Source organism: Polypterus senegalus, chromosome 8 (genome assembly GCF_016835505.1).
Source record: "Polypterus senegalus isolate Bchr_013 chromosome 8, ASM1683550v1, whole genome shotgun sequence".
Lineage (NCBI taxonomy): Eukaryota > Metazoa > Chordata > Cladistia > Polypteriformes > Polypteridae > Polypterus > Polypterus senegalus.
Genome location: NC_053161.1, coordinates 89,078,149 through 89,102,102, shown reverse-complemented (window position 1 = coordinate 89,102,102; position 23,954 = coordinate 89,078,149). Strand labels below are relative to the sequence as shown.

The 23,954-nt window shown below is 37.0% G+C and overlaps 1 protein-coding gene across 6 annotated transcripts in view; it reads left to right on the top strand.

Moving 5' to 3' along the window:
* si:ch211-272n13.3 (ankyrin repeat domain-containing protein 26) overlaps positions 1-23,954 on the top strand; it is a 179,689-nt gene that overhangs the window by 141,957 nt on the left and 13,778 nt on the right. For 5 of the 6 annotated variants that reach the window (XR_005634684.1, XM_039761406.1, XM_039761409.1 and 2 more), the window contains 8 exons: positions 3,620-3,646; positions 5,026-5,103; positions 6,966-7,100; positions 9,140-9,252; positions 9,493-9,637; positions 18,157-18,447; positions 21,367-21,602; positions 21,885-22,146. Coding sequence is in view for 5 of the 6 variants with exons in the window: in XM_039761406.1 (XP_039617340.1) it covers positions 3,620-3,646; positions 5,026-5,103; positions 6,966-7,100; positions 9,140-9,252; positions 9,493-9,637; positions 18,157-18,447; positions 21,367-21,602; positions 21,885-22,146 (1,287 nt within the window). In the remaining variant the exon portion in view is untranslated. The remainder of the gene's footprint in view (positions 1-3,619; positions 3,647-5,025; positions 5,104-6,965; positions 7,101-9,139; positions 9,253-9,492; positions 9,638-18,156; positions 18,448-21,366; positions 21,603-21,884; positions 22,147-23,954) is intronic. The other variant, XM_039761408.1, reaches the window with a different exon arrangement.

The window sequence follows — 23,954 nt, the reverse complement described above, 5'->3', positions numbered from 1 at the left end:
TTCGGAAAAGTATGTATGAAGGAATAATGTAATCACGATGTTCCATGAGCACTGTTAAGTAAATGTTAACAAATCTCTGCATTTCATTTTGAATGCAGTATTTTTTAACTCAAGTAGTTCTTGTTTCAACGTAATGTCCAAATCATTTAGTGGTTCATTGTTCCCTGTATTTTTTGGAAGATACTCCCATTCTTCATAGGAGAACACTTCAGAAAAATATAAACTTTTTTCTTTTTGTTTATCTTAATTTTCACTTACTGTTTTTAATACTGTTCCCCATCTCTTTGAAAGTTCTATATTGCCGAAATTCCTCCATGTCATAGCAGAAAGTCTTTCAGGTCTTTTTTTTTTTTATATATAAATATTTCTTATGAATATGACTATTTAATCTATTGTATGAACATTTTTTTCACATTGCAATTAGTAAAAATACATTTTAATGAAGAATATAATCATTGCATTATTCCAGATATAAGATGATATTGAGATACAGTAAAACCTGTCACTCTATTAACTGTCAGGGCAAAAAAAAAAAAAGTTGTGCATGCCAGTGTCTACCTGTTACTGCTGCCGCACAATACACTATGAGCTATGCACATTGGAATAGCTCTCCCTAAGCTAGTTTTTCCCCAGCACCACGTCATGCTGTATTTTGAAATCGCAGTGTCAGTTACATACCTTCAGCTTTAATAGCGTTTTGTAGCTTTTCTCTTTTGTTATAATTAAACTACAGTATATTGTTATGGCCAATTAAACATATGCGTATGGTGTTGGAATTGTAACAAAACAATTATATTATTAAATATTTACAAAACTGCAAAAGCGCTGCAAGTATTGATTCAATTTATGGAGTAGGAAGAACAACAGTGAACAGTATAAAGCGTAATGCTGACAAAATTAAAAAAAATGTTGAAATGGAAACCACTGATGGTAATGTTATTATACATTAATGTTAATGTTCTTTTGGATTGTAATTTTCTTTTTTCTGTTGGCGTGACACAGACATAGCAACTGGATGGCACACAGACAGCTTTTCTTCTCTTAAGGTAGATTACACCATGCCTTGCACAGATTCAGGAAGAATGTATCTTGTGAGATTTAATTTGGTTTCCTACCTGAGAAATTCATTGAGAGGTCCCTTTCTCATGTCTGTCCAAGATTTTGTAAGGGTGTAGAGCTTGAAATTAATTCACAGGGTGTGGATATAATACCATTATTGTCATCATTACTAGGTAGATATATATATATATATATATATTAGGCACAGATATCTTTGGAAGTTTAGGGAATTTGACAACATTTCTTCCATATGGAAAATGCAAGTTAATATTTGAGGCATAATTGTTCAGAGGATGCAAGCTCATTGTTTAAACAGGTATGTGTAAAGGTCCAGATACCTAAGACTTCAATGAATTAAATACTTTATATGTTATAGTAGAATGGAATATATGGTATGATTATTATTCAGTGCTCTACCAGTGCACAACAACTCTGCCTCCAAGCTTTTTTTAATGTTTCCAATGGTACATATCTTAACAGAAATATGCTCCATTAGATTGCCAGTAAATTGGCAATAGTTATTAATGACTGGAGCACAAGGTTATAGAGAGGAGTTTGAACAAGTTTTTCTTTTCATGGCTAACCAAGCAAGTGCTGTTCCAGTTCTTTCTGAATCGTTCCATAGCTTCAAACTACAGATATCATTAAATTCTCAGCTTAGTCTTATCCTTTTAATAAGTGGCTATTTTGCATTCCAGATTAACAAAATTGCAATTTCGCTTAATAAAATGCATTAATATGTACAAAGGATACTCAGATGGCTTTTGAAGTGAGAGTAGGAGAACTCCTATTGTTTAAAGCATAGGTTTGGTATTTTTCAAATTGAATTTATTTTTGTTGCAATTAAGGTATACATGAATTTTCCATAGAAAATTGTGTTTATAGGAGAAGCTTTTTTGTAATTTAATTTTAGAAAAGATTAAACCTATTCCTGTGGTTTAAAATGGGATCTACAGTTCAATCCTGAAAACAGAAGCTTTAAAACTTACCAAATATGTCTATTTTCCCTTAAAGAATGTTCTCAAGTATCTGTCATAGTCTTGAGACTAAACAAATCTAAAACACCAAAGCCAAGTCGTTTTTCAGAAAACCTGTCGCTTGCGTATGGGGATGCTGCTGTACAATTTAAAAAGATTTTTATTTTCATTAAAATTGTTACATATGCATAATAGAACTATTTTACATTACAGAAAGTAATTAACCATATTAAAAAAGAGTAAAATGTAATAATTTGAAAATAAATTATGTTTCATATTGTGTTAGTTATTCGTTGCGTAATAAGATTTAATTCTGTTTGGCTTTGAAAATGGTTGAGAGGAGGGCACGACTGGAAAAAAATCTGATGGCCAAGGTCTTGGCTTGTGGGACTTGAAAAAATCTTCCAAAAAAGTCTTGTCTCATCGCAGGATTTTTTTTTATTATAATAAATAGAGATAAAATTGTGAGATCAGTTATTTTGAAGGAAATCTGGATTTAGTCTTCTCCTCATTTCCTGTCTCCCTCAATGGCCACCTTCCACCTTACTGAGTTGTGGCTTCATGTGGCTTGTTTAGTAAATGTTGCATTTCTTGTTGCTGTTTTGAGAAAGATTTGAACGCATACAGTAAAACTCTTCATCAGAATGCATTAGAACAATCTAGACAAGAACGGGCCATTCAGCCCAGCAAAGCTCTCCAGTCCTATCTACTTAATTCTAAAAAAACATCAAGTCTAGTTTTGAAAGCCCCTAAAGGCCTACTGTCTACACTGCTTGGTAACTCTTCATAAAGTAAAACTTCCCAATTTTTGTGCTAAATTTACCCTTAACATGTTTCCAAATGTGTCTCTGTGTTCTTCATGAACTCATTTTAAAATAACAGTCTTGATCCACTGTACTAATTCCCTTCATAATTTTAAACACTTCAGTCATGTCTCCCGTTAATCTTCTTTTGCTTATACTGAAAAAGCTCAGCTCTTTTAAACCTTCTCATAATTCATTCCATGTAGCCCTGGAATCCACCTAGTTGCTCTTCTCTGGACTTTTTCTAGTGCTGCTCCATCCTTTTTGTAGCCTGGAGACCAAAACTGCACATAGTATTCCAGATGAGGCCTCACCAGTGGATTATAAAGCTTCATACTCCCATTTACCATAGGTTTTTGCGTCACCAGTTCACTTAAACTCTATATTTTTGGTAACATGGATGGAAACCACATGCGTGCAACTTCCACACAAACAATGACACAGTACAAGATTCCAGCTCAGAAGTACGGACTACATTTTGCCCTACATAAGAGCTACTCTTCTGTTTTTATTTATAAAAAAATCTTCACTTAAGACTACAATTTCCTGTGGCAAATAAATGTATGTCATATTCTTTAAAAATAATTTTGACTTTGGGAAAATTACCTAGCTTATTCTTTAACACAAGAGAGCCTGCTACCTTTGTTCATCCACCCACTGTGACATGTGAAAATTAAGGTGGTAAAGTAGTTGAATGACAGGTTTACTCATTTCATATACTTATAATTGAATATTATTAACTTACAGTATTTATTACAGAAGAATTTAATCTTTTCCCAGATATCAGATGCCCAACCTGAAATAAGGGTTTGTATTTATACTGAGATTTTAACTTCTATGAGTTGAGCTATATATTTTTTTTCTTTTCTATTTTTGGTGTGGGGTTTTCTTTCCCTTTTTGGTGTTTTCTTGGGATAATATTGGAAAAATACTTTTGATAGGTGGCGTATAATTTACCAGCATGAGAAGTCATAATATAAATTGACCACTGTTAAGGCCATTATGTGTCTTATGTCCCGTTTTTTCCTTCCTGAAGACTTCTGGGCTGTTTAAATGCTTAGCCAAAATTCACATTGATTGTTTATGTTGACTGACCTGTGTAAATCTGCACCCTAAATATTTCAGTAGTAAATTCCCTTAATCTCAGACACATTTTAAATCTTATAAAGTCAGTATGATGCTTGCAGCAAAAAGAACTTCTAAAATCAGGAGACTATCCTTGGCAAATTATTAAATTGACATTAGCTTGTTTAATTTTTCTGGCACATTATTATAGTAGACATTCTTCCACAAGCAGGCACATATTGGCAAACTTGTATATTGTCTTGTCATTGAGTGATTGACATTATATACATATTGTTTAGTAAGCATACATTTAAGCAGTAAAAGGGGTTGGCTTTGTATGCTAAAGAGGAACCTGAAAGGTAAAATAATTCCTATATGTTTTTAGACCATATTATTTTTATTCTGAAAATTTGGTTTAGTTCCTAGTTATAGTTGTATACATTTAATATTGTATATGCAACAAAGTGACATGAAAGTGATTTTTGCTTTAAGAGATTTGTGCATTTCCCCTCAGACATTACAGACTGAAAATTATAGTTGCTTTTTTAATGTATTATGAAATATGTCAAGCATCAATGTGAATTTTTATGAGCAGATTGAAGGAGCAAAAAAAGTGGAGAGCATCCTGGAAAATGTGTCGCATAACTGAGGACATGTTAAGTTGTTCACATACCGTGATTTTTTTTTTTCTTTTTTCTTTTTTCCAGTGGAACATTTAAAGAATATTATTTGGCCTGAAACAGATTAGGGACAAACTGTGCAGTGAATTCATTAAAGCCTTTTAAGCCTGAACAGATGTGCCCTTAAAATCAGCACATTAATCAATATATTTATAATGTTTATCAAAGTGGCTACTAGATTCTGAATTGACCTTATTTCTTAATATATTCATAAAAGCTATGCATGAAGCATGGTCTTATCTATATTTATACTGTACATATAATAATTAATATTATCCTTTTTATAAAATTGAACAAAAATGGAATGCTTTTTATTTTAATTCTTTATTTTTATGGGTATTTTTATTTTGACGTCCTGTGGTACTTAGCTTTTTCATGTTATGTTTTGTGAAACTGTGCTTTTGTCTGAATTTACTAACATTTAATTTGATTTCTCATTAGGTAAGAAATCGTTTAGAAGAAGTAGTGACAAACTTGCAGGGAAGCAAAATCAGTTTAGAAGAGCAACTGAATCGAGAGGTTTGTTCCTATCTTTAAATTATTCTGTCCTGTAAAAAATGGCAATGGCTAGATAAAATCTACAAACCCTTAGAGGGAAGCTGAATAGCAAATGATGAAATCGAATTTGAGTATTATTTTTCTTTCATATATTTTGGCCACTTATAATTAAATGTTTATTTTAGTTATTGCTGAAAAACAGAAGTGGCATAGGTGTTAGAGTTTATTTCAGTATACCACCAACCCACTGTAAGAATATATTAATCAATACCAATGTACATGAAGTTATATTATGATGGATGTTTTTGCTGTATGATGGTATGTCAGTCTGCTTTCTTGCCTTGGCAAAGGAAACTCAGGGGAAAAAAACAACCAGCTTGTTTGCTGTTACCATACATACCCACTAACCTAGAAGACACTTACTATTCATTGTTACTGCAGATGCAAAAATGTCACCATTAATATAGTCATTGAAGGGTGATGATAGTGTGAAGGGCTAGTGAGATTTTATTTAGTCCACCAGCAACCATATACATTGGAACCTCGGTTCACGACCATAATTCGTTTCAAAACTCTGGTCGTAACCTGATTTGGTCGTGAACCGAAGTAATTTCCCCCATAGGATTGTATGTATATACAATTACTCCATTCCAGACCGTAAGAACTGTATATAAATATACATTTTTTTAAGCACAAATATAGTTAATTATACCATAGAATGCACAGCGTAATAGTAAACTAAAGGTAAAAACATTGAATAACACTGAGAGAACCTTGAACAACAGAGAAAACTAACACTGTAAGAGTTTGTGCTATAGCACTACGAACCGCTAGCTAAAAACACTTTTTTTTTAATGAGTTTTAAGCACAGGGGAAAAAAATGAACATTTGAAAAATCTGTAATTTAATAAACAACCAAGAAAAGTAACATTGCAACAATGCACATGCGTGCCTGTGTGTGTGTGTCTCTTGCGCGCCTGTGTGTCTCTTGCGCGCCTGTGTGTCTCTTGCGCGCCTGTGTGTCTCTTGCGCGCCTGTGTGTCTCTCGCGCGCCTGTGTGTGTGTGTGTGTGTGTGTGTGTGTGTGTGTGTGTGTGTGTGTGTGTGTGTGTGTGTGTGTGTGTGTGTGTGTGTGTGTGTGTGTGTGTGTCTCCTTCTCACTAGCTCGCTGCACAGGGAGAGACTGGACACATGCGGAAATCATCGGTGCGCACAAACCGAAAGGGAAACTGGCTTGTTCGTATACCGAGTGTGTGATCATGAACAGATACAAAAGTTTAGCAAACTTTTTGGTCGTAAACCGATTTGTACGTGTTCCAAGATGTTCGTGAACCGAGGTTCCACTGTAGTTGGGTTGTGGAATTGTTTTCTGTTTGATGAAATTAATGTTAAATCACCAAGTCTATTATGCTTTTTACGATGAGTCAAATTGCAGGACAGGACTATGCAGAAACATTTTACAACTGCTATTTTTAAAACATTTTGACTTTAAAAATGTTCTAATGCATTTGGTAAGGTTCTACATCAGTACAAATTGTTATCATTATCTTCATATTTATCATTTTTACATATCTTATTTTAATATCTGCCCTTTTTTGGACATTCTAGCACTGCTTTGTTCTCTTCACTCTAATATGTATCATATAAATATACTGTATGTACTGCTTTTACATTTCTGTGTGCATTTTCCTCTTTTAAAGTTATGGTTTTTGTTGTTCAAAGAAACATTTTAATGAGTTTTATTTATGTGTAGATGCATTTATAATATGAAAGTGACTTCAATTAATTTATATTTTTTATTTTTGCTGTTCCAATAGTAGTGAGAGGTAACTCCGTGTGTTGCCAAAATGAATGGCATTTAACTTGTTCCCACTCTTTTTACAGGTTCAAAAACAAAATATGTTATCACATAATGCACAAGACTCCCATTTGTTGTGGGAGGAAGAACTTAAATCCAGGTCCAAACTGGGCATTCGGCTTACTCAGCTGGAAAGAGAAAAGAGTGAACTGGTGGGGCAGGTAATAATATTGGGATTAATAAAGTATCTATCTATCTATCTAATATGCTTGCTGATGCATTTTTCAAAGTGTGTGCATTTGAAGAAAAAAAAAAAAAGAAATATGGTTATACCACACAGTCAATGCCTTAAATGTCTTGGCAGTGTTATCATTTAATCATTGTTGACAATTTATACCCACATTTTTAAGCTGCAGCACTCCATCAGAGAAGGATTTAAAATAGCTTTTTAAAATTAATTTTATTTTATTATTTCATAATAAATAATTACATTATTTCATTTAATAATATGCTCATTTCTTAATCTGCTTATGTAGAACTGAGTATCAATAGGTGAAAAGAATAAAACTTGACCTAGCCTGCCCTAAATGTTTTCCAGTTAGCCGTGATCATGAAATGAATTTTATACAGCAACCCCAACTGCTTTAAGATGCATAATGATCAGATATATGAGCACAGGTCTAATCTTTCCCTAGATTTCAATAAACAAATGGTCATCCAGTGTAATAAAAAGGAACTAAAAATATGTACTCTTGACAAACAGACTATAAAAGCATACTGCATAATGTAGGATTAGGTTTTTGACAGATATTTTAGATGGGCAAATAATTCATAAATGTCCACCTTAAAAAAAGTGCTAGATGATTATTAATAATCTAGCCACTCTACCTGTTGAAAACAGGTAATAGAATAATTAAAAATATTTTCTGTCTCTTGTCCAATGTGCAGTTTTAGCTACTCTTCTCAGTATTTGCCTGTGCGTGAACTTTTCTTCAATGGTGCTCCCTCTCTCAAGCATGTTCCCATAAAGCCTGCTCCTCAGACTCAGTCATCATTTTTGAGGCTTCTTTCTCGCATCCTGTCCACTTTGATATTTGCTGTCTTTGAAGATGACTGTCCACATGCTACTCATGCCATTTCTCTTCTTTTTCTCGTACTCGCACTTCTTCTTTTGTCGCATCCCCACAGCCAAACTAACCAATTATATTGCTCAGAAGGACTGGATACACAGACTTTAATGTTTTATTTTATGGTAAATAGATCTGTCATTTAGCAAGTTTACATGCACTTCAGTAACCCAATTATTCATAGAAAACTGATTTCTAAAATGGCATTTAAACTCTTGTTCCCAATTAGAAAAATTGTGATATTGGCCTGATTAATTGAGGTAGATTTCTTCTCCAATAATCTAATTGTGTGGCTATGTAAACCCATAACCAGGTTACTGTTAAGGATTTTGTAGTCTGCACATGCCTGTTGCACACTATCAGTCTGTGCGTTTATTTACATTGCATAAGCTTTCAGCAGTCTCGGATAGAAACATCCTCAAAATAAATTTCCAGAGGCAAATGTTCGGGTGATCACATTATTCCTTCTCCTGGCTGAAATAATCTGTCTCAATATTTCAGTTATTGCTAAATTTATGTTGATGTGCTGAAAGTACAGTACTGAGCTGAGCAACACAATTTTGAGAGCAGTAGAGTAACGCTTTGAAAGTAACATGCCTTTTGTAAAAGTAACATACCTTTTTAAAGTAATGAGTAACCTAATGCAATACTTATCTTACTGAGGTAAAAAAAATACCTGGGTTATTATTCCAGCATTACTGGGTGTAAGGCTAGACGTACATGTGCTGCATCCTTTGAAGGGCTCAATCACACAGCCAAGCAAAACAGAGTTTGCTGCATGCAATCTGGTAACAGAAACCTATAAGTAAAGCTTCAGTTTGACTAAACATATTTGTAAAACACAAGAAAATTACCACCGGAGTTATGCTTATTTTTGAATGCATGGTGCCCGATGATGACTTTAACTTTTTTTGGTGCAGTTTAATGATGTCGGAGTTTTTACCATAGGAGAACTCCAGGCGATTACTTGCACATATAAATGCAGATTATTAAAAAAAAACAGGTTTCTATAATAACTTAGTTATTCGCCTTAACCCAAGTATGTGTGTGCATGTTTAAATCATTTTTTCCCACATTTACAATGATTAAAGTAATTATTTATCTTACTCTTTATATTCTTTTTTTTTATTCAGATAGAGACAGAAAAGAAAAGAATTAAAAAGATATCAGAGATGAAGCGATCTGTAGAGACAAGACTTGATCAGGAGATGAAGAGAAATAGTGAACTCCAAAAGGAGCTAAACAGGTTTTCTCCTATAACATTACACATTGTATAACATACAAATGATGGCTTTATATCATGTTTAATATCTTACACTTTTGTATTTGAAAATGGAACACAGTTAAATATGCAATATAGTGTATACTTTTAATATGCAATTTATTTCATCCTTTATTTATGTAAGCACATACATACATTTCTGTCTATCATTATAAATTTTGTTTTGTTTTTACACATTTTAATACATTTCTCTTTTATTTCAAGGATGAGAACACTTGCCAAAACAGCTAAAAAAAAGTTAAAAGAACAGGAGAATGGTGAATTTGCCTCTCAGATCAGCAGTATCAGAGGAGAGTTAAATTTTAGACATCATGAGGCAGAATCTACAGTTGGTAGGATGAAGTCTAAAGTAATTATATTTTCTTGTAAATATTTTTATATGTACTTGCATTTAATAGACTGCTTAGCAGAAAAATGGAAACTTGTTAGATATTTTATATTAAGCACTTCATTTGAAATTTGATGAATTTTTGTTATTTTATGACATCAAGTCAACAAGTTCTGTAGTGCCAAGCTATTTGTCATCTACACATGCTTAGATATTGTTTGGTGAGACTAAAAGTAAGGTTTGAATAATGTATTGGCTAAATGAAAAAGTCAATTTTTGAGTAATGAGCAAATGTCAAATTTTAATGGTTTCTTGGGAGTTGTCAACTGAAATAATAAAAATGTTACTGCAAACACAAGGTGAGTAGCTCATTTCTTCTAGCTAAGGGGTGCAAGATAAAAATCATAAAACATACAGTTTCATAATGTAAAATGCATTTATTTGTCAAATTGTACTAAATTTTGTGCCAATACAAAGTAAAGGTGAATGAATGTGTCAAAGATATGTAATAGTTATTTCAGTTTATAATTTAAGGATATAGTGTAACAATAATGTAGTGCAAAATTTCTGTTGTGATGGGGTCTGTTTATCTTCTAACCATAGTATTATACAGTCCCTTTCGTTTATGAAATATTGTATTACTTTATCTCTATACATATGAAGTCTGCAATTTTATTTTATATATATATTATATATATAATATAAACATATATATAATATATACATAATATATATCTTGTCACGCTTGGGTCACAGATTTGCACAGAGACACAGAAGGTCGTAGAAAAAAAGAAGGATTTTTATTCAGACACCGCAAACACATGAGCTTAAACGTGCTCCATGACAAGTCAGATATAACAGTTCCGCTAGGAGCAGAGAGAGATAAAAGCAAACAATCAATTCCAAACTGACAGGCGCTGCAAGGCTTATAAGTCGGCGGAGTACCGCGAGGCTTGTATTACGCGTTATAGTGCAAGGATAAGGAGCAATGTGTAGTCAGTGTTTCAGGGTTTGTGGTTTTCCCAGGGGCGTCTGTCTCTATTTGGGGTGCGATCAGCCCTCCAGCTCACACCCTCCCCCTCAGCTTTATTCACATTCCTGTGAATCAAGCGACTCTCTGTACTAGGTTCATTTAATCGTGATAACACGCCTGCGTTGACGTGTTCAGAACCTGGTCGGTGCTTTACTGTGAAACTGTAAGGTTGTAAACCCAGAAACCATCTCATTAGACGAGAGTTTGTATCTTTCTGTCGGTACAACCACTGAAGTGGAGCATGATCAGTTACCAAAGTGAAGTTTCGTCCCCACAAGTAATAGTAAGCGCTTCCACAGCCCACCTAAGCATTCTTTCTCAATTGTAGAATAATTGCGTTCCCTAGGAAGTAATTTCCTACTCAAATATGTGATTGGATGTTCTTCTCCATCAAAATTTGTGACAGGACTGCCCACACCAAATGCACTTGCGTCTGTTTGCAAGATAAAATCTTTTGTGAAATCCGGGTTCCTTAGAACCGGGTAAGAAGACAATGCTTTTTAAATCGTTGAAAGAACGTTCGCAATTTTCTGTCCACAAGATAGGTCGGTTTTTTCTGCCTCTAGTAAGTTCTGTAAGAGGAGCAGCTCTATGTGCAAAATTTGGAATGAATTTTCTGTAGTAACCAGCGAGTCCCAGAAAGCGCTACTTGTTTCTGTGTCTCAGGTCTCGGTAAACAAGCATTTCTTCTATTTTCCTTAATTGTGGCCTAAGTAAACCCTTGCCCATAGAATAGCCTAAGTAATGAGTCTCGGACATGCCTAGTTTACATTTCTTAGGGTTAGCAGTAAGGCCAGCCTGTCTCAAGCTTTCAAGAACGGCTTGAAGCCGCTCTAAGTGTGTTTTCCAATCATTGCTAAAAATCACGACATCGCCAAGGTATGCCCCAGCATATTCAGAGTGAGGACGTAGGATCTGATCCATCATACGCTGAAAAGTTAGAGGTGCCCCGTGAAGACCAAACGGAGTCTTGTAAATTCATAGAGTCCGCCAGGAGTCGCAAATGCCGTTTTCTCACAACTGCTAGCCTCTAAAGGCACCTGCCAATAGCCTTCGTGAGATCTAGCGTGGAGATATAGCTCGCCTGACCCAGTTTTTCCAACAGTTCATCGACACGGGCATGGGATAAGCATCGAATTTAGAGACCTTATTCAAGCGCCTGAAATCGATACAGAACCGAACCGAACCGCCTTGCTTTGGGACTAATACGACTGGGCTGCACCAGTCACTTTTACTTTCACGAATTACACCCAGTGTCAGCATTTTTACCTCTTCAAGACAATATTTCGCGCTTCCGTATCCGAACGGCCGCATCTGTACGCGAACATCAGGTTCAGTGGTAATTTTATGTTTTGTAATGTTAGTCTTGCCTGGTAAATCTGAAAAGACATCAGTGTTCCGTTCTATCAAAGATAACAGTTCTGTCTTTTGCGTGTCAGTAAGATCGTTACCAATGGTAACATCGGTCTGAGAAACAGCAGCCAAGGAAGTGTTAACCTCTTGTCGGTCGTGCCATTCCTTCAAGAGGTTAATGTGTAAAATCTGGAATGGTTTGCGCCGCCGGTATTCTAACCTTGTAATTTACGGACTCATACGCTCCTCAATAATGGCGGGCCCTGCCATTTAGCTAAGAATTTGTGTGGATCCGAGGGAACCAGTACCAAAACACGATCGCCAGGTTTGAACTCGCGGAGCTTGCTGCCTATCGTAAAGACGCTTCTGAGTTTCCTGTTCTCGTTGTTGGTGTTCCACAGCAATAGAGGAAAGCATAGAAATTCTGTCTTGCAACGAAATTAGTCGATCTGCAAAGCTTGGACCTTAGCTGCTCTCTCGCTTCCTATCCATTCCTCACGCACCACATCCAGGATGCCTCGCGCCGCCTGCCGAATAACAACTCAAGGGACTCAAGCCAGTGGACGCCTGTGGTGATTCTCGCACCGTACAAAACAAAGGTAGGACAGTGTTCCATGTTGTGGGATCATTATGAGCAACTCGCCTGATCATCTGTTTCAATGTTTTGTTAAATCGCCGGTTAAACCATTCGCTTGAGGATGGTAAACAGTAGTACTCAATTTCTTAATAGCAAAGCTGTCACACAATTGTTTCATCACGCGAGAAGTGAAAGGTGTGCCCTGATCAGTTAAGATTTCTCTAGGGATACCAATACGAGTAAAAGTTTCACATAGTGCTTTGGCTACAGCCAAGAGTTGGCCTTTTCAGCGAATCATTTCTGGATATCGTGTCGCATAATCAACCAACACCAGCAAATATTGGTACCCATCCTTAGTCTTAGGTAATGGTCCCACAATATCTAATCCCACACGCTGAAAGGGAACTTCCAATATGGGCATAGGACAAAGGGGAGCCCGAGGAGGCTTATAAGCAGAGACGATCTGGCAGTCTGGACATGAAGTACAAAATCGCTCAACATCTTTTCCCATATTAAGCCAATAAAATCGTTTTGATAACCGGTCTCTAGTTTTGTCGGCACCGAGGTGCCCCCCCAAGATGTGTGAATGTGCCAGATGCAAAACAGTTTCCCTATGTGCTTCAGGTACCACCAGTTGTTCAATAAATTCCCTCCAAATGATCTGAGATCACTCTGAAAAGGCAACCGTCCTTTTCTATAAAGTGTGGGTTTTTCACACCCCGAATTACGCCTTGGTAATAAGAGTCATTAGCAGGGCGAGCCTGTTTAAATGCATATTCTAATGAGCTATCAGTATGCTGCAAACGCACAAAATCTGATTGTTCGTTAACACTCGGTTTGTGTTGGAGGCGTTTGCAATCTGGGAAGATGTAGAAGGAGCAGCCCATTCTGGAAGATTGTCGGGGTGACCTCCTCCGTCTCGCTGGAGAGATCGGGTTCAATATCTAAGTTGGGCTCTAGATTTTCCCCGCCGCTACCAGTTCTTCGTCTTGGATTTCTTCTTCTTCTCCCCCACAAGTTCATTAGTGGACTGGACTACTGGTCCCTTACATTTATTAATCAGTTTCGAAAAAGGGCATTTCTCCGCCCTATGAGTAATGGCCAAGGGCACGAGTCCAAACGGCAGACCAAACCTTAAAGTGGCGCCCTATAAGTTAAAGGAAGAAGTAAAGTCTGATAATCTTTAACATCACCATGTACACAGCGTATTTTTACAGTCTCACAGTCTCTAAGGCATTGTTCATTAAGACAGTTTCGCCTCACAATACAAAGGTCACTTCCGAATCTAACAATGCTGAGATTTCTCTGTCCCCAATTTCACCGGATCAACAAGCCATCTTTTCCATCCGGATATGTAATAGTTGAGCAACAAATCTCGCCAGTCCAATCTCCATTGAATGAGCTGGAGACAAGCGACATCTCTTGCCAAATGGCCGAGCTGATCACATCGGAAACATCTACGGTCGGCTCCGCTTCGAAATATCCTCTGCGACGCCCACGCCGACGCGCTCTGTAGTGTCCACGGTCTGTCGACCGCTGTTGCCGCTGTCTCCCCAGAAACAGGCGCCCCATCTACGACTGGATTTCCGGGTCCTACCTGACCCCATTAGATTTTCAGGTCCTGCAGCTTGTCGATCGGCAAGAAATGTCCTGGACGCTCGCTCACAGGTTGCGGCAGCACGAAATCCACCGCTCTTTCTCCAAGTGGACTGTGAACCCTCTAATCGCCTGGACATAATCGTTAATGATTTAATATCATGGCGTAGAAATTCATCTCAAGAACTTCAGGTATGCCGCCAGTAATATATTCACGACAACTGTTTCCATCACGCCTCCTTCAAACCAACAGTGCACTTTATGTATCAAATCTTGAATTTGCGCACGGATTGGGTCATCCATGTTTAGTTTCCAGTCTTTAAGTGCAATGTTTTAGACTTCTGAAATAAGTCTTCGGCGGCATCCATCTGTGCAACCACTCCTGGTACCACTTGTCACGCTTGGGTCACAGATTTGCACAGAGACACAGAAGGTCGTAGAAAAAGAAGGATTTTTATTCAGACACCGCAAACACATGAGCTTAAACGTGCTCCATGACAAGTCAGATATAACAGTTCCGCTAGGAGCAGAGAGAGATAAAAGCAAACAATCAATTCCAAACTGACAGGCGCTGCAAGGCTTATAAGTCGGAGTACCGCTGAGGCTTGTATTACGCGCTATAGTGCAAGGATAAGGAGCAATGTGTAGTCAGTGTTTCAGGGTTTGTGGTTTTCCCAGGGCGTCTGTCTCTATTTGGGGTGCGATCAGCCCTCCAGCTCACATATATATATATATATATATATATATATATATATATATATATATATATATATATATATATAGTAATCCTCCTCGTCATCGCGGTTGCTCCAGACCCCCGCCATAGGTGAAAATCCAAGTAGAAACCATATGTTTGTATGGTTATTTTTATATATTTTAAGCCCTTATAAACTCTCCCACCCTGTTAACATTATTAGAGCCCTCTAGACATGAAATAACACCCTTTAGTCAAACATTTAAACTGTGCTCCATTACAAGACAGAGATGACAGTTCTTTCTCACAATTAAAAGAATGCAAACATATCTTATCTTCAAAGGAGCGCCATCAGGAGCAGAGAATGTCAGAGAGAGTGCTCACTAAGAAAAGCAAACAATCAAAAATCAGTACGTGCTTTTAAGTATACAAAAGCACCGATAAAGCTGCATTTTGTAGAGGAGCATCCGTGTCCTCTGTGCAAACAGCCCCTCTGCTCACACCCCCACCGTCAGGCAGAGAGAGTGAGAAAGATAGAGAGAAGCAAACAATCTCAAGCACCGCGCGGGAAGCACATCGTATATCATTGAGGAGTTTTAGTTAATATGTAATACATGCTCTGATTGGGTAGCTTCTAAGCCATCCGCCAATAGCTTCCCTTGTATGAAATCAACTGGGCAAACAAACTGAGGAAGCGTGTAGCATAAATTAAAAGACCCATTGTCCGCAGAAATCCGTGAACCAGCGAAACATCCGTGATATATATTTAGATGTGCTTACATTTAAAATCAGCGATAGAATGAAGCCGCGAAAGTCGAAGCGCGATATAGCGAGGGATTACTGTGTGTATGTATATGTATGTGTGTGTGTATATATATATATATATATATATATATATATATATATATATATATATATATATATATATATATATATATATATATACACTGCTCAAAAGAATTAAAGGAACACTTTTTAATCAGAGTATAGCATAAAAGTCAATGAAACTTATGGGATATTAATCTGGTCAGTTAAGTAGCAGAGGGGGTTGTTAATCAGTTTCAGCTACTGTGGTGTTAATGAAATTAACAACAGATGCACTAGAGGGGCAACAATGAGATGACCCCCAAAACAGGAATGGTTTAACAGGTGGAGGCCACTGACATTTTTCCTCCTCATCTTTCTCACTGTTTCTTCACTAGTTTTGCATTTGGCTACAGTCAGTGTCACTACTGGTAGCATGAGGCGATACCTGGACCCTACAGAGGTTGCACAGGTAGTCCAACTTCTCCAGGATGGCACATCAATAACGTGTCATTGCCAGAAGGTTTGCTGTGTCTCCCTGCACAGTCTCAAGGGCATGGAGGAGATTCTAGGAGACAAGCAGTTACTCTAGGAGAGCTGGAGAGGGCCATAGAAGGTCCATAACCCATCAGCAGGACCAGTATCTGCTCCTTTGGGCATGGAGGAATAGGATGAGCACTGCCAGAGCCCTACAAAATGATCTCCAGCAGGCCACTGGTGTGAATGTCTCTGACCAAACAACCAGAAAGACTTCATGAGGGTGACCCAAGGGCCACATGTCCTCTAATGGGCCCTGAGCTCACTGCCCAGCAGCATGCATTCGCCATAGAATACCAGAATTGGCAGATGCACCACTGGTGCCCTGTGCTTTTTTACAGATGAGAGCAGGTTCACCCTGAGCGCGTGAGAAGTGAAAGGGTCTGGAGAAGCCATGGAGAACATTATGCTGCCTGTAACATCATTCAGCATGAGCAGTTTGGTGGTGGGTTAATGATTGTCTGGGGAGGCATATCCATGGAGGGTCACACAGACTGCTACAGGCTTGACAAAGGCACCTTGGCTGCCATTAGGTATCAGGATGAAATCCTTAGACCCATTGTCAGACCCTATGCTGGTACAGTGGCTCCTGGTGCACGACAATTCCTGGCCTCATGTGGTGAGAGTATGCAGGCAGTTCCTGGAGGATGAAGGAATTGATACCATTGACTGGCCACCACACTTTCCTGACCTAAATCCAATAGAACACCTCTGGGACATTATGTTTTGGTCCATCCAATGCCACCAGGTTGCACCTTAGACTGTCCAGGAGCTCAGTGATGCCCTGGTCCAGATCTGGGAGGAGATCCCCCACAACACCATCTGTCATCTCATTAGAAGCATGCACCGATGTTGTCAGGCATGTATACAAGAACACAGGGGCCATACAAAGTGCTGCATAATTTTGAGTTGCTGCAATTAAATTTTGGGCAAAATGGACTAGCCTGCCACATAATTTTTTCACTCTGATTTTTGGGGCGTCTTTGAATTCAGGGCTCTGTAGGTTGATCATTTTCATTTCCATCAAACGATGTGGCATCCTTTCTTTCCTAACACATTACCCAGTCTATATCAGTATAGATATCCAGGAGGATTTATTTTTCCCATTGAGATCTGATGTGTTTTCAAAGTGTTCCTTTAATTTTTTTCAGCAGTTTATATATATATATATATATATATATATATATATATATATATATATATATTGTGGACGCTTTTTCTATTGTCGCTTTCGTGACTGAAGACAGAGAGATATAATTAAAATTAGTAAAAATATTTTATTAATACACACCAGGCAAAGGTAAGAATGACAGAGAAGCACAGTCCTAGGACACCTGCCCTTCATCTGCACGAGAAGTCGGTGTCCTAAATCTTTTATAATGCTAAGCAAAATTTGACCTTATGACTTTAGTTGCACAAGAATTTCAAGACATTACATCTTTACAATAATTTTGTTTGGATCAGTAGTTACACAATTTTAAAGGTCATCAGTTGGGCACTTGTAACTTCTTGTTTGTTACAGAAAACAGAAGCTGCACTTGTCGCAAGACAGACTTTTCGTGGCCCTTGTCACGCACACCAGATTTGATCAATAACTGATTTTTATTTTTCCACTATATATATATATATATATATATATATATATATATATATATATATATATATATATACACACACACACACACACACACACACACACACACACACACACAGTGGAACCTCGGGTCACAAATGTCTCGGAACCACGTACAAATCGGGGTACGACCAAAAAGTTCGGCAAACGTTTGCATCTGTTCACGACCACACAATCGGGTGACGAACAAGCCAGTTTCCCTTCTGGTTCGTACGCGCCGATGATTTACACACGTATATATATATATAATTATTGTGACAATATACTTGACTGGCAATGGAGCAACCGTTTAAGATAATTTTTCTCTTTGTAGATAGATGAACTTAGCCAGCAACTAGAAAATGAATCACTGAAGTGTAGAAAACTGGAATCAACTAACCGTGACCTACAAGAGCAGTTCTCTTCAATGAAAGCACTACACAAAAGCCACGAAAAGCTTGAGAAAAACAAAAGACAGCTTGAGGAAGAAGTGTTAAGCCTTCGGCATCATCTGGAAATGAATATGACAGATCAGAGCCAAATGGAACACTATAAAAGGGAGGTGGAAGAAAGAGCAAGACAGGATATCCGCCAGAAACTTGAAGAGGTCAATCTGTTCCTTCAGGTATTGTTACTCATTCTTCTTTTCTACAGTGCAGCTGTTGCCTTAGAATCTGGGTTCTAACAGTCTCGAATTTACTTCTTTGAAATCCTGATGCTTATAGCAAGTTTTTATATATATAAAATGCAAACATTGTCATGCAAAAACTCACAAACTACTCAGTGTTGAATCTTGACCTTGTATTAATCAAGCTTATGATATAATGCACATAACGCAACCCAAGAATTGGAGGTGTAATTGGGCATTGGGTCCTTCTTGCAAAAATCTGTGAAATGGCCGCATGCCCTGGCTGACAAGTAAAGAACAACAGTGTGGGCATGAGCCATTCTTGGTGGGAAGTTAACTGCAATGGGCTTTGAACAGGCCAATTGATAATTTTGTTTGCAAATGCAATTCATATACTCTGAGCACAACAGAAAGTCATAATTGACCAAAGAACTGGAGGTGCAGACTTCATCTGCCATGTTATTGGGCTTTGGGTCATTTGTACAGCAGGTGGCAGTGCAGCCACCCAATATGGCTGATGTGAGAAGACATTTCTGTCAGGAAAAGAGCCTTGACAGCTTCAAATGGCAATATAGGTCATTGCACAGGCTGACTGATTGGCGCAACAAAGGTGGTGGCAACTTAAGCAGAATGTCCACGGGTATCATGTATAAACAGTACATATGCACAACAGTGTTGCTTGCACTTTTTTCCTTGCTAACATCCAGTTGTATAAACCTAAACTTAATGTAACGCTATGCACATTTTCAGTGCAGCCTCAGACCATGTGTTTGCACGCAAGTTACTACTCGGTTTTGTAAATGGATGGCACCCGTTTTCCTTTTTTAGAATCACATTCATGATGTGGGCTTTATAAAATATGCTGAAATTAATTGCATATTGTTTACATACCGAAGGAATTTGAGTGTGGCCAAACTATTCCAACTGCCATGGCTGGTGTAGTGTAGATAACACTGATTTCTTGTCCCATGATAATGACTAGCTTCTGAGTCGATTTAGATTTAAGAGCTGTGTGCTGAACTGGGGCCATTTTTATAAATGCAGACTTTGAGGAATTATTTTCTACCTATTTCTTTGCAAGTTTTGTCCACCTTCAGCTTTTTAGTCACAGGAGCTTTTCACCATGAACTGGCTGGCTGATGGGGTGTTTCTCAATCATCCTCAGTGTTGTGGTGAGATTACCTGGCTCAACTCATGATTCATTCATTCTGAGAAATAGTAGTGATGGAAACAAACTTGAAAATGTTGTTGTGTGTGATGGCTGGCTTCTCAGTAAGATAAGATATTTAACATTCCCCCTTTATGTAAGTTATCTGTATGATGCAGTAGTGGCTTCTCTCCCTGTTCTCCAGACCACTGACTGAACTAGAGTGACGTTATACAGTAATGACTTCCACTCTCAGGGTCAGACAGCGGTAAAATGCCAGTTATCGGTGTCTTCCCAATAATTGCAGCAGCTCACTGCTCAAATGGTGTGAACCATGGAATCTTGTTACCTCCTCCAGTGGTGTTGACATTTCATTGGTAGGCTGCGACTTGCCTTTTCTTATCAACTTTGGCAACTTTTTGTTTTTTTTTTTTTATTTCGGGCACTGTGTGACTTTCTGAACTTGAACTTTTGGGTTCCTCCGCCATGCTGTACCACTCCTTCAATTTCCTTTTGTTGCTTATACCACTGCTTTGTCTTTTCTTGCTTCCACTTCATTGAGCAGACCCCCATTTCGCATTCACTGAAATTCTTCTTTTTTTACACATGCTTTTGTCATTATCTTTTAACAAAACACTCAACGGAACAAGATATTTATGTTGAATTGCATATTCAATATTGCAAAAATAGGTGTAATTCTGGGAAGAGTTGGGGTAGGATCATGCTTGTGCATTAAAATTCACATTGTTTGGGATTTATAAAGGGAAAGTGCATAGAACTTTCCCTACTCTGATTTTTGCTTTTTTTGTGTGTGTGATTGCACATTTCTAGTTTTCTCTGTACTCCATATTTAGTGTGGATTCTACGCAAGGTATTATTCATGGGGTCCCTGGAGTGCTGTGTTTTGCAAGTGGTGTATGAACCACCTTTCTTCAATGACTGGTGGTTTGAGTGTTAGTACTAGTATATTGTATAATTTAATATATACTGTACATTATTGTGTTTATTTAATCTTGGCTCTTTTCAAATGCTCCATGTTTATAGTCTATAACAGTTATATTTAAAAACCCTTGTTATATATTTTATAGTTTGATTAGATTTTCTATTTTGTGCACAATCATTCATTTTTAAATGTTTACATAAAAGCAATGCTCTATTACAGGCTGGAAGCCACGTTATCTTTTTTCTGTGTCAGTTTGGCAAACATATACTACTGTCCTTCCCTTTAGTAGTTGTTTGCTATTCATACCCAGACTATAAAACACAAATTTAGACACATGTAATTTACATTAGTGCACAGGAGCTAAACTTTGGCCACATCAGAATGTACACCGTTAAAATACCCTTTTCTAGCTCAGGCTCAGAACTTTCTTTAAATCCCGTCATATACATTATTGTCTGTGGCCACTCTAACAGATTCCTATTGATCCTGGTGTTTATTTCCATCAGTTGACCCAGTCATCTTTGTTAACTGCATAGTTAATGCATTTACTTTCAGGTATGCTTGAACACAGTTTTGGGTCTTCTGCTAATCCACAGTATACTCCTCAGCGCTTGTTAATTTTATCCAGCTTTTATATGTCTAAAACAGGTAAAGGTATGGATTTTTTAAGATACTATATGAACAAAATTACCATTAACCTAATAAATGTAATTGAGCAATATAATCAATATTTCTTCCTTTGCTCATACTCCAAAAAGTACTGAACACTGTATTTTTTTATATTGATGTATGGAGTTTCTCTTTTTGTTTTTTTTTTTTTTTAAAGACTCAAGCTGCCTCTCAAGAGGCATTGGAACAAATTAAATCCACTAATGAAGCAACTTTAAGAAATCAGCTAGAACAACGAATAAAAGATCTTGAGAGTGAACTAAGTCGAATAAAGAATACACATCAAGAGAATATGAATCAACGGGACTCAACACAGACAGAACTGGAACGGTATAAAGAACTATATACTGAAGAGCTCAAGTTGCGAAAGTCTTTGGCAGCTAAACTTGATCGGTAAATAATGCTCCATTTTAATCTCTCTATCTAGAGAACAGACCTTCTTCTGCCTTGATAATCTTTCCTGTTCATCACATATCATCCATAACTGTTGGGCTTAGTAAAGTCACCAGCTGAAATAACATCTACAACTCTAATTTGGCATTATTTTGAATTTACAGTTTTATTCTTTAAGGCCTTGACTGCTGATAAAGCAGTTTTTTAATGTCAAATTTGTATTAACTTACCAAATGTTTCATGCATTTTTCCTATATATGATTTACAGTATTTGTGTTTCAGATCTAATGAAAGGCTGGCGGAAGCCAACACTAAGTTACTTAATGAACGGCAACGAAGCAAGTCCTTAATTGCAAGTAACTTTCTTAATGGAAGCCTGTCTGCAAGCCCTACTCTTGATATGAACCAGTTGCAGGGAAGTATGGGTAACTTTGGTGGAACCTCATCTCCTTTGAATCGAAGTCTGGGCCTTGGAGGAAGTTTTCTGAACCCAGTCGGAGAAGGTTTATCACAGAACAGCAAGGTGGAGGCCTACATTGCTAAGGTTAGTGACGTAAAACCTATGCTGTTATAAATAATGTGTTAAAGAGTATACCCTACATAATGTATCAAACATGATAAAGTATACCTAATTCCTATACTTTCCGCAGATTTTAACTATTTCAGAATTATTATGTTGATAATGAAGAAGTAGATAGATCATTTTAAGCAATAAATAGGTCATATCTTTTTACATCATATAAAGTAGTAGTGATTTTATAGGCAGATTCTTTTTGGCTGCACACATGTCACCGTGGTGCTTTTTTCTGATATGTTTTGGCAAGAATTTTATTAATAATATATACTTCTGGATGGCTGTTGGAATCTCAAATTGCCCCTATATTTATGAAAAAAACAGTTTTATCGATTTGATGGTTCTGGAAGCTTGGATTAACTTCACATTCATTGCCTCTCCTGGCAGTCAGAGAACCAATAATAGTAGTACATGTGACACACAAACATTTTCTTGGTACTCTGCTATTTGTATCATTTTGTACAAGTGAATAGTCATATATTTTGCAACTTGGAGCTGAACCTTACCTGTGTTAGAAAGCATAATGAAATCAGTGTTTTTGTTTTTGTTTTTTTCTTGCAGCTGTTGTCTGAATTTTCAGATTATATTCCATTATATTTATTATTTGTGCTTCTCCTAGTTTTATCTGTTGTTGTACCTATTTTATAGAGCTAACTGTGCTTTGGTGCCCTTTTTATAGTCCATGCCTTAAGTTCAACACTTTGTTCTGTGTGGTTTTAATTTCATTTGGAGTATATGAATTTAAAATTGGTTGTGCAGTGAAATTCAATTGTGATTGGCATATTGAGCAGACCTTTTTTGTATAACCAATGAATTTAGCAAATGATCCTCTTTATTGTGCTTCATGTCTATGGCTAGAGATGCTACTTTTTGCCACAGAACACACCCCTCTTGTTGCACTATATGTCAAATGTTTGCACAGTAAATAAATTACCATATGTGTATTTTACCAACCATGGTTAAGCATGCCTGTGTTATCATTCCTTAGTAACACCCACATTAGCCCTGGTTCAAATACAGATATTGTAAATCTGAAGTGCATAAACTTTTATTAAAGATTTCCTCTGAGTGTAAAACCTAGCAAACAGTTTAACACTGTAATTATATAGACTAAACTTTGTTGAAACCCTTTTCTTGAAATCCAATACTTATATCTATTATTTTCTTGATCCTAGTGAAGAGATACTCCATTTCTCATGGCCATTCTATGGATCACTGATCTTTGCATCAAAAATAATGCTCTTTAAAATTAACTTCTTGTTGTTGCAGCAAAATTGTCCTGATGCAACATCTGAAAACAGATGTTAGAGAACCTGATAAAGCATGAGAAGTATTTTTAGTTCTTCTGCACGTATTCTTTGGAAATGAGAAAATCATAATCTGTGTAATGTTTTTGTCACTAGTGCAGTTATAAATAGTAAGGTTATTATAATGTACAGTGAATCTCGCAACCCCTGTGATAATTTCTTTTAGGCACTGGAATATTTGGACCTTCTTAGATTTTTGTTTCTGTAAGCATAATTGTATTCAATATAACTCAATGAACTACAAAGAGATTTGGCACATTTTTTTGTGTTCATAAACTACTGTAAACTGCAAAAAAAAATAATTTGTGTCAAATAGAAATGACTGAATATAGCAAATGCTTCAATCATTCATGCCTTTTTTTCTTCTGAGAGACCTAGTACCTCGTACCAGGTTTTAGTGCCAAATCCTTCCTCCATTTAATTTCTGAGTATTGAAATTTTTTCCAGGTATGCCATGTACCTGAGTATCAC